Genomic DNA, 12,056 nt, shown 5'->3' with positions numbered 1-12,056 from the left:
CTGCCTCCACCACCTGAGGCCACATCCTGGAAGTCTGCCCAGGGTGGCCTGTGAGAGCTGAAGCTGCAGGGCCAGGAGGTCCCAGAGCAGATGCTCAAAGAGCAGGTAAAGTTGGCCCTGGGGACTTTCTTCACTTACCCTTCAGGGAGGCCCCTAAGAACCAGGTTCCTGGATTAAGGGCAACAAGTTAGTAAGAGGCAAACCAGGGAGGGGAACTATGGTGCCCTGGGGATTGAGAGGAGGGCCAGCCACTATCTGGCCATCTCATCTCCCTCATCACAGCACCCACTGTCCTGTGCTTTGCTCAGCTGGGCCTGGCCTCTCCCACCCCACCCTTGCCTCTGTCCTTTTGGCCCCAGATGGAGCACACCCCCACACACACACAGGTGGAGCAGGTAAGGATAGCCCCAGAAGGCCCCTCCCTACCTCACCTGCTAGGCGGAGAAGCCCTGGGAGAACTTTGACTCTGAGACAGGGACAGGTAGCTCAGAGGGAATTGTCACTTAGGGGCTGGGGCAGAGTACAAAGCTCTACAAGATCTTTGGCTTTAGAGTCACGAGTTTTTCAGCTGTAGTCTGATGTGAGATGAAGGAAGGTGGCTGAAAGACCTAGAAGTGTTTCCTCCCTCAAAGTGCCCTGTACTTGGCCTTCTATGACTTTGAGTTGTTGGGGTTTTTCTGTTGTTTTGTTTGGTACTAGGGATTTAACTCGGGCACTTATTGTTGGGCTACATCCCCAGCCCTTTTTATTTTTTGAGACAGGGTCTCACTAAATTGCCTAGAGCCTTGCTAAGTTGCTGAGGCTGGCTTTGAAATTGTGACCCTCCTGCCTTAGCCTCTTTGGGTCACTGGGATGACAGGTGTGCACCACCAGGCCCAACCAATGGTTGTTATAAAACATGCCTGGTCTTTCTTGATGGGCAACCCAGATGATGACAGGCCGTGGGGGGACAGGACTCAAGAGGTTACACCCCCACAAGTGGGGACCTAGCATGGCTTTCTTGTAAGCAGCTATTTCAGCAGCTATTGCCAGGAGAGGCCATTCCGAACCTGTGCCTCTGCTGCCCCCTCATGGCCAAGCCAGGTGCAGTGGCCCTCTGGGCAGAAAGTGAGGAGCAGGAAGGACAGACAGACCTACCATGCCCTCTCCAGGAGACCATTCACACAGCCCAGCAGCTGAGCAAGGGCTTCCAAACTTCTCTTAATGGTTGTTATCTAGCCACAAGGAGCTATACCCCAAAATGATACAGCTAGAGCTGTTTAGCTCCAAAAAAGGTAAGGACACAGGTTGAGGGGCTGGGCCACTAAAACCAAACACAAGGACAGTAGGTTGAGGGGCCCTTCCAGGTCAAACTTCATGGTCACACTGGCCTGCTGCTTTTGACAGCCAAGGACGGAGCCACCCCTCCCACATAAAACAGGGACTGAGACTGGGCTCCTGGGAGATCTTTTCTGCAAGCCAAATGAGAAAACAAGGGAAGCTAACCAGACCGAGTGCTTTACTCCCAGCCAGGGCCTTGAAGGGTTGGGCCTGGCCAAGACTGTTGGTTCTCTAGGCCCCTCCAGCTCCCACCTCCACCCTGACCTTTCCAGTGGATTCCTGCCACCCACTCCAGGGGAATCTGAGTCATGTGTCAGTATGGCCAGGAGGGGAGATGAGTCTTTGGCCACTGCCAATCCAGGAGGTCACAGCATGCCTGGTCTGAGTCTGAAGAGCCCCAACAGGTGATTTCCAGCTTGGAGCAGGAGGGAAGGCACTGTGCGTTTGTCTCCCGTGCAGAGCTCTGGACTCTGGAGTGGGCGGCCCCAGTGGCTGCCCAAAAGGCCTGGCTGTCAGTGGGGCTCTGTGGACCCTTCTCTATAGGGCTTCTCTTCCACGTGGCTGGTCTGCTCCAGAAGCCACTGCCGCTCGGCCTCACTCATGGTCAGTCTGAACGTCACCTCCTGAAAGATGCTGCTCACAGCCACCTGTGAGCCAGAGAGAGCAGGACATTCGAAGTTAAGCCACAAGTTCCAGCACAACCACCCCAGATTGAAACCTGCCCACTGACATCCTTACTTGCTTGAAATGAAGTTTCTGGAACATCCGGATGCTGGGTTCATTTCCTTGACCGATTTTAGCCTCAAACTTGGTCAGACCCAGCTTAGTCACTCCTCCAGAGGTATCAGAGAGAAGGGCAAGAGCACAGTGAAGCCCCCTCGCTAGCACCCCCTTGCCCTCCTGGCCTGATCTGCAGTGGAGGCTCTTGTCACCTGCCCCCCACCCTCAAGTGTGAAGAAAGCTCAGCTGGGGCCTGACCACCTGTCCCCACACAGCCGCTTAGAATTCCTTACCGTAAGACATCATCAGAAGAGCAGCCTCAGTGCCAAAACCCTGGCCCCTGCAGCTGGGCTCTACAAGAAAGAGTGACACAGCAGCTGGCACTAGGCCAGGCTACAGTGTGCACACCTGACAGATACATGCTCACTGAGTTCTCACTGGAGGTGGGGTTACCACTACTGTTCTGCACCAGATTGTACCAGGAAGAGGTGCAATCTGACTCCAAAGCTGACCCCTACACTGTCATAAAGGTGAAGGACGGTCAGAGGCCCCTAGGGGGAGCTGAGGAACAAGGTCCCAGAAACAGGAGAGGCCCTCCTATAGCATGGCAGGACGCTCCAGAGAAGATGGATTATTTTGAAGGATCCCTCACCCACCCTACAGAAGGGGCCTTAAAACCAAAGGTTCACCCTGAAGCATAAGGAATAAAGTGACAAACAGAAGGAAAAGCCCAGGCTTGGATGGGGTCAGTCCACCCTAGCCATAAGCTAGCTCACCACCACGAAGCCCCCCACTGAGCTTCCTGAGTGTCCTGAGCAGCTCAGCAGACCTCTGGTTTAGCAGATCTGAGGGCCAGGCGGAACAAACCTGCAATCATGACTTCAATCTCCCCCAGGGTGGGGTCTTCTATATCAGTGAGAAACAGGTTCACATCTCCTGCCATGCAGCTCTCTTCGGTGGGGACTGGCTGAGTCTGCCACTTCTCTGCATCCAGCACAATGAAGGTGCACTCTAAGGGGGAAGGTAACAGGGCTATCACCTTTATTCCCCAGAGAAGAGAGGTAAGGACAGTGTTCATGCCCAAGCCAGAGAAATACAGAACACCAGCACCTCTGAGCCTAGGAGGAGAAAAGAGGCCCAGAGTTCCCTTCAGCTCATTACAAAGTCCAAGTCTGCCTTCAATCATTATGAAAAGGCAGCCTTCTCCAAATAGTGACTGTACTCTAAAAAAGCAAGGGACCCAAGGGGCAGTGACCACATGAGGCTGCTGTGAGGGACATGAGGGCAGGGTCTAAATTTATAGGTAAAGCCCAAAATGCTTTACTTTCTCTAAATCCTTCCAAACCCGGTACAGTGAGTGGGGAAGAAGGCAAAAGGGTCAGCCACAGGGACCAACCCCAGGAGGTGTGAGGGTATAAGGGCTTCATGCATTTTTTGGTCTTTTCACAAGTTTTTGTGGCCCCAGCAGAACTGGCTGGAGATGAGAAAGGGAGGGAACCTGGAGACTGCCTCTGGAGCCAGCTGCCCCACTTGGAAGGCCAGGCCCTCCTTACTGTCTGCATCTTCCCGCCAGCTGCACTGCATAGCATACTCCTGCTCCAGGGTCAGTGGCTCTGAGGCTGTCAAACGCTGCAGTTCCTCTGATTTCATCCACTCATGGTACCTGCAGGGAAAAGGGGATGTCCTTAGACACACAGAGCTAATTCAGAGGCATGGGTCTGACATTTTTTAAGGTAAAGAAGTAGATGGTAGGGAGCAGGGCCCCTCAGGGCTAAAAGAGGGCTCGTACAAGACCCAAGAATTATGAAGGCAATGGACACAAGCCCCAAGGTAGTCCAGTCTTACAAAAGAACAGTAAGTGGGAAAAGTTCTATCTGTCCACCTTCACATCCTGGCTGAGGGATCTTTGCAGAGGAGCAGTTTGAAACCAAACATTCCTCAAATTTCGAAGGGGAAGTATATGGCAAACTGACCTCAGCAAAAAAGGGTGGATGGACCCTTATAAAAACAAGGCACCAGGGATTCCCAAAAGGAAAACTCCAAGTATTGGACACCCCCCTATACCACCACTTTCCCAATCAACTAGACACTTGCCAAATGCTCCCCATAAGAGTCCACACTGGCTTTTCAAGAAATGGAAATAATCAGCTGAGTGTTCTAGAACAAGCATATGTTAAGTATCCAAGAACTGAGCATATCCACAGACACCATGAAATATCAATGATTTACAAATGGATGAAACAATAATTTTTCTTTCTTACATACATGAGAAAAAGAGAATGGGCAACTTCTTTCAGGTAATCACTGTCCTCCACTTGAGCTTTTTTTCCTGTATGTAATTATTTTTCACAACCAACATGTCTTCCCAGGAGCTACAGCTGGAGGGATTGGGGCTAAGGAAGGTCTCCTTGCTGTGTCAAGGAAAGTTTGTTTACTTAACCCTCCTGGGGGCTAAACTGCACTCCAGGTAAGGTGCATGGTTACCTAGGCACGTGTTCTGAAGTGTAGGGTACCAGGACCACCTTCTTCCCCAGCAACAAGGTGTTCTGATTCAACCTCATGGCAGCAGCCTGCAGGTAGGGGACAGCAAACACTTAAGAACCCGGAGTTTTTTTCCCACTTACGATGTGAGCCAAATCTTTCCTACTGGAGTGGGGCTAAACTGACAAAAGGGCCTCCTGTCCTTTCCTTCCAAACACTTCAAAGAACACCCACTCTCAAACCTCTTGCAAGAAAGAGAACTGATTTGGTTAAGAATTAAACAACCTTTGGCTCGCATCTCAGGGGCCAAGCATGGTCTGCCATTCCTGCCGGTCCCTTCCGTCTACCCCCCAGAACGTCGATCCATCAAACGCAAGGACCAAATCAAGACTCATCCTCAATGCTCCCATTACCTGCCTCAGTCAGGGACTCCAGCCCAGAATCAAATTCCAGCCTTTCCTTCAACCAACTCCCATCTCCTCCCTCGGGTGCAAGCCAAGGGGCTGCAACCCTCCCTCTTCCCCGCCCCCAGCCCGCCCTCCCAGCCCACTTTAGTTTCAGGCCCCTCCTCTTTGTGTGGCGCTACAGGCTCCTCTCTTCGATTCTCCAGTCACCTGGGACCGGAACTGCCAAGTTCACACCCATTCCCCGACGACGAAAGCGTCCCCAGCAGCACGGGTAATCTGCCTCTCCCAACTGGCCACGCTTCCCCGCCCGGCCCGCAGCCGTCACCCCGCATGCGTGGCGAAGCGCACTTCTCACTTCCGCCACGCAGACGGCAGCCGCCAGGGCCAATTCCGGCCACGGCTCCGCGAGGCGCCCAATCAGCGCTCTGCGCCCCTCCCGAAGCGCGCGCCCGGAAGGTGGGTTCGAGCGCCGGCGCATGCGCGTTGTGGGCACTGGTGCGGGACAGCTGGCGCTGGCAGCCGCACAGGGGCCGGAGGCGGCTCCCGCGCCCGCCCCGAACAAGCTGTGCCGCAGGTGTCGGACCGGGGGTGAAGGTGTGATGGGATGGAGGGGGCATTAGACTTGGGGCTCCTCCAGCAGGGAAGGCAAAGGAGAGGCTCAGAGAGGGGCACTTGAGGAGGGAAGGCGGCTCGAGGATGGGGAACCCTAAGGCAGGGTAGGAATGGCTGGTTGGGGGGACGGGGAGTGCCGGCCCCCGCTTAAAAAAAAAAAAAAAAAAAAGAGAGAGAGAGAGAGAGAGAACAGCAAGAGAGACATTGGGACAGGGAGTTATGTTGGACGGACCATCTGGAAAAGCTCCAGCTCCCAGCCATAGGCGAAGGTAGCAAACAGTTCTGTGGGCTGCCCTGGGTGGTAGTGAGCTCACACAGTTCCGGAATTAAGTGGGCACCTCCGAGGGTGTAAAGAACTCTGTTGGTGGGTGAGACTCAGTGGCTTCGCAGGCCCCGTAAATCAATGGAGTCCAAGCAATATCCATGCATAGAGTAGTCCCCTGAGCAGCAAGGGGCAAACTAGAAGCAACTACCTAGATTTTCTCTGACCAAGGGAACCCTTCCTTCCGGGATGAGTCTTGTGACAGATACTTAAGTCTTAGATAAGTGTTAATAATAAAAGGACAAGAGGTGGGGAGGGAGCAGTAGCAAACTTTACCCCACCCCTGTGTCAGCCCATCAGAAAGCTGAAGTGTACTCTTTTGTCTTAGGGAGCTGCAACAGCTGCTGCCCTGCGCTGAAGGAACCTCTACTGCCCACCCTTCCTAACGTTTTTTGGAGATGGCCGGTGAAATCACAGAGACCGGGGAGCTCTATTCTCCCTACGTGAGTTTTACCTTTAGAATCTGTTTTGCTCACCACAGTACTCCTGGCCTCTAAAGAAGCCCACTGCTTCCTGTGAACTGTACTCCTGATTGCCCTGGTTTAAGTAGAGCCTGGTGAAAATACAATGGGAACTTGATGTAGCAGGAGCCACATTGCTGCTGTCATGTCTCAGAATATGAGTCATGGTCATTCCCTTTTAGATGCTTCTCAGAGAGTTGTCAAGCTGAACAAAATCAACTTGCTAACTCTCTGTAATATTTATCTCAGGGCTACGACCACTTGTATTCCGTGCTATGCTTCAGGTGGACCATGATTGACAGTTGTTGACTTTGGGTGTACTCATCTCAGCAGGTTGAAACTACTTTGGTCTTTAGATGAATTTTAAATTGCACAACTTTTATGGTCTTAGATGGCGAAAGAGGCAGCCAAATGCAAAGTCTTCCATTTGTAGCCTGGTGGAGTCTGCAATTAGGACAATTAGAATGATTGATTTCTCTCTGTCCTGAGACTGTGTTGCTCCCTCATTCCACCACCACCACTACCCCTGCCCCCACACACACACTCAGTTTATCTTCTCTAATGTACTATCCAATTGGTCATGGTCATTACATCACAGAGCCCTCTTGCCTGGAGCTCCCAGAGAATCATTTGAATAATCAGACAATTGACTCATGTTGCTATTAAGTATCCCAGAGAAAAGCAGCACTGCCTAAGCAGCCAGAGCCTTCCTTCTACAGCTTACCTGCCTTACACAGCTGCTTTGCACCCACGTTTCTTGCCTGGGGATCCATCCTCTGTTTCTGCAAAGGTCACAGACACTAGCCTCATGGTGTGATAGGGTAAGGAAGCATCTCTGACCACAGGCAGAAGAAACTTTCCTCCCTCCAGGGTCTTCCTGATGCATCTGTGCCATTCCCAGGTAGCAATGAAAGAGCCTCCTCACTTCCATAATTTACCTGGGGAAGTCCCTGGAATAGAATGAATAGTGCCCCTCTCATTTGTGGAATCATGTAAAGGCTCCCATTTTCCTATATCAGCAATGAAATGTCCATGCTATCCCTGAAGGTCACCACAGTCCCTGCTTTTTCCTACAATGTCTATGAACTTACGGATGAAGAAATGAGTCATTTCTGTGAGTCCTGGGAGGAAGACACTGTGATGTGCCCCTATTTCTTGTGTCTCCAGTTGTTCTCCTGCTCATCTCACTTGTCATCATGTCCCTGCAGGAGATGGGAGAGTTAGGCCTGCAAACTTCAGGAGGCTCTGTTTTGTTTTGTTTTGTTTTGTTTTCTTTCATTTCCCATGGGTTTTATTTTGCTCAGTCTTTGAGGGCCAACTCTGGGCAGTTGTCACAAATAAATGTTGTATTATTTTATCCTCCAAGTGAAGAGAGAGGTCAGGAAAGGCTGGGCCAGTGGTCAGAGTGAGGTGGTGGTAACCAGGCAGCAGTGGTCAGGGTTTTGAGGGAGAAGATGCCTTCCGAAGGCTTTCTTCCTTCATCTCACTTGGAGAATGAGTCTTGATCCCCTGTGAGACCAGTGGAACCTAAATAAGCTATAGAACTGACTTTCCGACCTAAGCTGTTCTAAAGCCCTGCAATCCCCAGCTCAGCACAGTGTGGGCAAAACCCTGCTCTGACTTCCTTAGGAGACCAAGATACTGGACACGTGGTTCATTAATGTACAAAACAGCCCATAGTCATTGCCAAGACACAGCCTCTCCTTAGCTCTGTATTGCCTCACTCCATTGTGAGTTCTTTTTCCCTTCAGAGGTAGATGGTTTCTTTAGCTTGACTTATTCTGCTTAAAATGTTTATGACAGAGCCAAGCTTCCCAGGAGGCTCAGATGCCACACTTTCTCACGGACAGTGCTGGACCCAAGAACATGATTCAGCCTTGTACATGTCACCATGAGTGATCTCAGGACAGACGTGTCAGTTTCCCTATTTGGGGGGACAGGAGTGGCTCAGGAGGAAGTGGTAGTTATGAGATCAGAACACAGGACGAGGTGGATCATGCCTGAGAGAAGGGTAGCTGCTGAGGATGCCTCTGGTGGCTGGTTCCTGCTGAAGACTCCAGGGACCAGGGGCTGCGCCTTCTCCAGTTCATCCAGAACAATCTCGTCCTTGGGGACTGTGTAGGACCTTATTCCTCTGCTTCCTGCCACTCTTCCCAGGAAGTAGCCCCACAGAACTGTCACATGACCAGCAAAAGAGAAGGTCTCCTTCCTCTTCCTTCTTCCCCACAAGTCCTCTTGGCCTGGCCTGTGGCTTAGCTCGGAGTTAATGCTGACCAGGACTGTTTTGGCCCTCCAATCGAAGAAGTTCCCTGTGAAGCACACAGTGGTTTCTTTAGAACTAGAAAATAGCAACAAAGCAAGACAAACATGACTGCCCGTTTCTGCCTAACAACAGATGGTTTATCCCTAATCAACTGCTTATAAAGTTGTTAAAGCTTCTCTTCATTGAGGTTTATTTGAAGTCTCTGTTGGGCACACGCCTGTGTCTTCATGCCTGTTTTAAAGGAGTGGTTTTCAGGTGGTGGTGATCTTGCCCCCAGAGGACATTCGACATCTGGAGACACTTTGATTTTCAAGACACTGTTGCTTGGGACAGAGGGAGCAGTTCACTGGCAACTGGTGGACAGAGGCCAGGGATGCTGCTAAACACCCTACAGTGCAGGACAGGCCCCCACCACAAAGAATGATCTTGAACCCAAATATCAACGGTGCCTAGGCTGAGAAACCCTGACCTATAATAGGCCTTTGAACTTTTCTATGCCAAGACCTTCAGAGATTCCGGAATTTAGAGTTGCTTCTTGTACTATTTAATTTCCCCGTAAGATTTTTGCCTAAGTGCCTTTGTTAAGCCCCTTGCCCTATCTTTATTTTCATCATCAGGACCATTTCCCACAAAGAAATGAGGCTGATGTCCCTTAGTAGTGCTGCTGCTTAGAGAACTACTGAGCGGAAAGCAGAGCTGCAGGGTTCAGGTGCTTGGTGGCCACTGGGATCTGTTCTATTGGTGTCCTGCCTTGAACTCTCCAAAACATGGAACCCTCATCTCCTCCAAAGGGCTGCTCAGTCTGACTCCTGCATCCCACCCTCCTCTGCCTGGCTCTCGGTGCCTTAGCCACCAGCCTCCTGGAAGCTTCTGGAACATCCCCACTTCTTTCCCACTTAAGGCTGTTGTACCTGGAGGCCGTCTGGGTGGTGCCATCTCATCCTTCCTGCCCCCCCCTTAAATGTCATCGCAGAGGTTTCCTTGAGCACTGTTTCCAGTGCTTTCCCATTATTCCTTGTCACAACCCCTTGATTCTTTAAGCTTCTCTCAAGCAGTGACCACAGTTTGTTTTCTTCCTCTCCTGAGGACGTAGCTCCATGTGTGCCTTGTTTAGTCATAAAGTTAGCTCATTATAGACATTCATAGTTGCTTGTGAGAAGCTGGAACTTGCCATCCTGAAGGCCAGCAAAGACCTGCAAGATACCTTGAGCAGGGTCCCGTGAAAACCAGCTGAGCTCTCCTCTCCAGGCCTTTTCAGACACCCTGAGAATGTGAAGAAGTGAGCACAGCCTGCTGCCACGCAGGCCTTGGGTTTAGTAGCAGGGAAGAGGTAAATGCACCGCACCTGAAAGCCAGGACCAGGTGTAAGAAGGCTTATGCTCCAGGGGTGCAAAGGTGGGAAGCAAGATGAGCTTAGGAGCCTGGGAAGGGCTTGGAGGTGTAAGTAGCATTTGAATGGGCCCCAGGGGCTGAACAGAAGGGCAGTGGGAGGAGGCCCAAGAGAGCATGGCTCCCTGTGCCAAGGATAAATGCACTGTGGGCAGAGCTCTGTGCTCTCAGCAAGACGTCCGCCCACCTGTCCAGCACTCAGGTGTCCACTCGACACCTGCTGTAAAGCCTGGCTTCCTCTAACTCTTCCCCCTGAGCCAAGGATCCTAAGGTAGTAGTTAACAATCCCTGTCTGTTTCTGCTTTCTTTTCTTTTTTTTTTAATCTTATTCATCTTTCAAAGAATAGGAAGTGAAAATGAGAGGCGGGCAGGGCTTCCCAGAGAGGAGGGGTTTGTCTTTTTAAAGGCACCAAAACAGGTGGTGAAGCCATGGAAGATCAACAAGGGGCCTGTCGTGAAGGGCTGAGCTAGAGGGAGCCACAAAACACTCTTCAGGAACAAAATCAGTAGCACCAGGACATGAGAAGAAGGAAGGAGGCCAAGGCCACTCCGGGATGTCCAGGTGGAGGTGCCTGGCAGCAGCCCAACTGGAGTTCTGAAGAAAGGCAGAGACCACAGGAACAGTCTTCTGTCCAGCCACGAGATAAGCCAGACAGGTGGACTGAGTTGTTGAGGAAGAGGTGCAGAGAGGAGAAGAAACAGCCAGTGTGGCAGCAGGAAGGCCAGCGGGTCCTTGATGATAGGCAAGGTTCAGTTTCAAGGTCGGGCATGGTGGCATATGCTGGAATCTCAGGTAGTTGAGAGGCTGAGGCAGGAGAATTGCAAGTTTGGAGCCAACCTGGGCAACTCAGTGATGCCCTGTCTCAGAGTAAAAAGGGCTGGAGATGTAGTTCATGGTGAAGCGCCCCTGGGCTTGGCCCCCAGTAACACTAAAAAAGAGAGAGAGAGAGAGAGAAAGAAGTTTCTGGAGCCCTGGAGAAGGAAGCTCCTTCACCAAGGACAGGCGAGAGCCCGCCTTTCCCCCAAATTTGCATCAGCAAAGTCAGAGTCACATTTTAAAGGTGTCAAGTAAGTTTGTAGGCAGAACGGAAGAGCTGGTGGGAAGAGAGGGTTCCAGGCTGGGATGAGCCCAGAGGTTCAGGTGCCAGCTTGGCCTCATCGAGGAGTAATGGCATATGTTCCTAAAGGCAGCAGGAGCCAAGCACAGTGGCACACACCTATAATCCCAGAGACGGGAGGCTGAGGGACGAGGCAAGAGAGTCACAAATTTGAGGCCAGCCTCAGCAACTTGGTGAGACCCTGCCTGAAAATAAAAAGGGATAGGGGAGTCTGGAGATGTAGGTTGGTGGTACAGTGCCCCTCAGTTGGTGGGAACAGATAGGAAGGGGATAGACCTGATCTTTTGAACTAGGAAAGAGGCTTTGGCAGCATGCATCACCAGGCGACTTCAGTCACCTCCACGGAATAACTAATGGAGCCCTCATCTGAGAGTGATGGGGCCATGGGTCTGGGAGTTTAAACGTTGAGCTTGGGGGCAGTTACTATGGGGAACACCCAGAAACCCATTGAGAAAGAAACTGATGTCGCCAGACCCCAGGTGAAGGGGCCGTTCATTTGCTGTGGGACAATCCAATGATTCAAAGAAAACATCTCCAGGCAGCTCGGCTCAGGGAGGAGAAGAGCAGGTGTGGCCTTGGCACAAGCTGGGTGGACAGGCAGACCTGGAGGGGAAGGCCCGAGAAGCTGGGGCAACGTGTGCTCTGTGGAACCAGCTGACCATGCGCAGGGCGGGGGCGGGGGGTGATGCCCAGGTGGGGTGGACTGGAGGGCAGAGGCAGCGGGGGGTGGAAAGCCCTGGGAGAGCTGGGGTTCTCCTCAGAAAGGAATTTTCCAGCTGAGATCTTGGGAGAAGAAATGGTGTGACTAACTGAACTAGAGTCAGGGGCTGAGTTCGAGTTACGTTTGAAACCTGGGGTCACCCTGAGGGCACAGGATGAGGGGAGGTGTGACGAGAGCAACCTTGAGTTCTGAAGCCCCTGTGCTGTGCTTTAGAGGGTGGGATTTGTGGCCTGTGAATCGTG

The 12,056-nt window shown here is 51.8% G+C and overlaps 2 protein-coding genes across 11 annotated transcripts in view; one reads left to right on the top strand and one right to left on the bottom strand.

Annotated features, from left to right (window-relative positions):
• Positions 1–1,430: 1,430 nt before the first annotated feature.
• On the bottom strand, positions 1,431–5,263 carry Nat9 (N-acetyltransferase 9). 6 transcript variants are annotated; one of them, XM_076870110.2, is made up of 7 exons: positions 5,136–5,263; positions 4,525–4,610; positions 3,594–3,703; positions 2,908–3,051; positions 2,334–2,393; positions 2,059–2,153; positions 1,431–1,967 (listed from the first exon to the last, which is right to left on the bottom strand). In XM_076870110.2, the coding sequence occupies exons 2-7, from the start codon at positions 4,599–4,601 to the stop codon at positions 1,833–1,835; spliced, it is 621 nt and encodes a 206-aa protein (XP_076726225.1). In that variant the 5' UTR covers positions 4,602–4,610; positions 5,136–5,263; the 3' UTR covers positions 1,431–1,832. The 6 variants fall into 6 exon arrangements, with proteins under 6 accessions (XP_076726225.1, XP_076726227.1, XP_076726226.1 ...); XM_076870112.2 differs by having other exon boundaries at positions 5,163–5,263; XM_076870111.2 differs by having other exon boundaries at positions 5,072–5,155.
• Positions 5,264–5,418: 155 nt separating this feature from the next.
• Slc38a12 (solute carrier family 38 member 12) overlaps positions 5,419–12,056 on the top strand; it is a 51,373-nt gene continuing 44,735 nt past the window's right edge. For 3 of the 5 annotated variants that reach the window (XM_076869838.2, XM_076869835.2, XM_076869833.2), the window contains exons 1-2: positions 5,434–5,522; positions 6,191–6,305. In XM_076869838.2, the coding sequence (XP_076725953.1) occupies positions 6,261–6,305 (45 nt within the window). In that variant the 5' untranslated portion in view covers positions 5,434–5,522; positions 6,191–6,260. Of the gene's footprint in view, positions 5,523–6,190; positions 6,306–9,957; positions 10,027–12,056 lie in introns of those variants that run through there. The other 2 variants (XM_076869834.2, XM_076869836.2) reach the window with 2 other exon arrangements.

Source organism: Callospermophilus lateralis, chromosome 11, assembly GCF_048772815.1.
Source record: "Callospermophilus lateralis isolate mCalLat2 chromosome 11, mCalLat2.hap1, whole genome shotgun sequence".
NCBI lineage: Eukaryota > Metazoa > Chordata > Mammalia > Rodentia > Sciuridae > Callospermophilus > Callospermophilus lateralis.
This window is presented reverse-complemented; position numbering and strand designations above follow the sequence as displayed.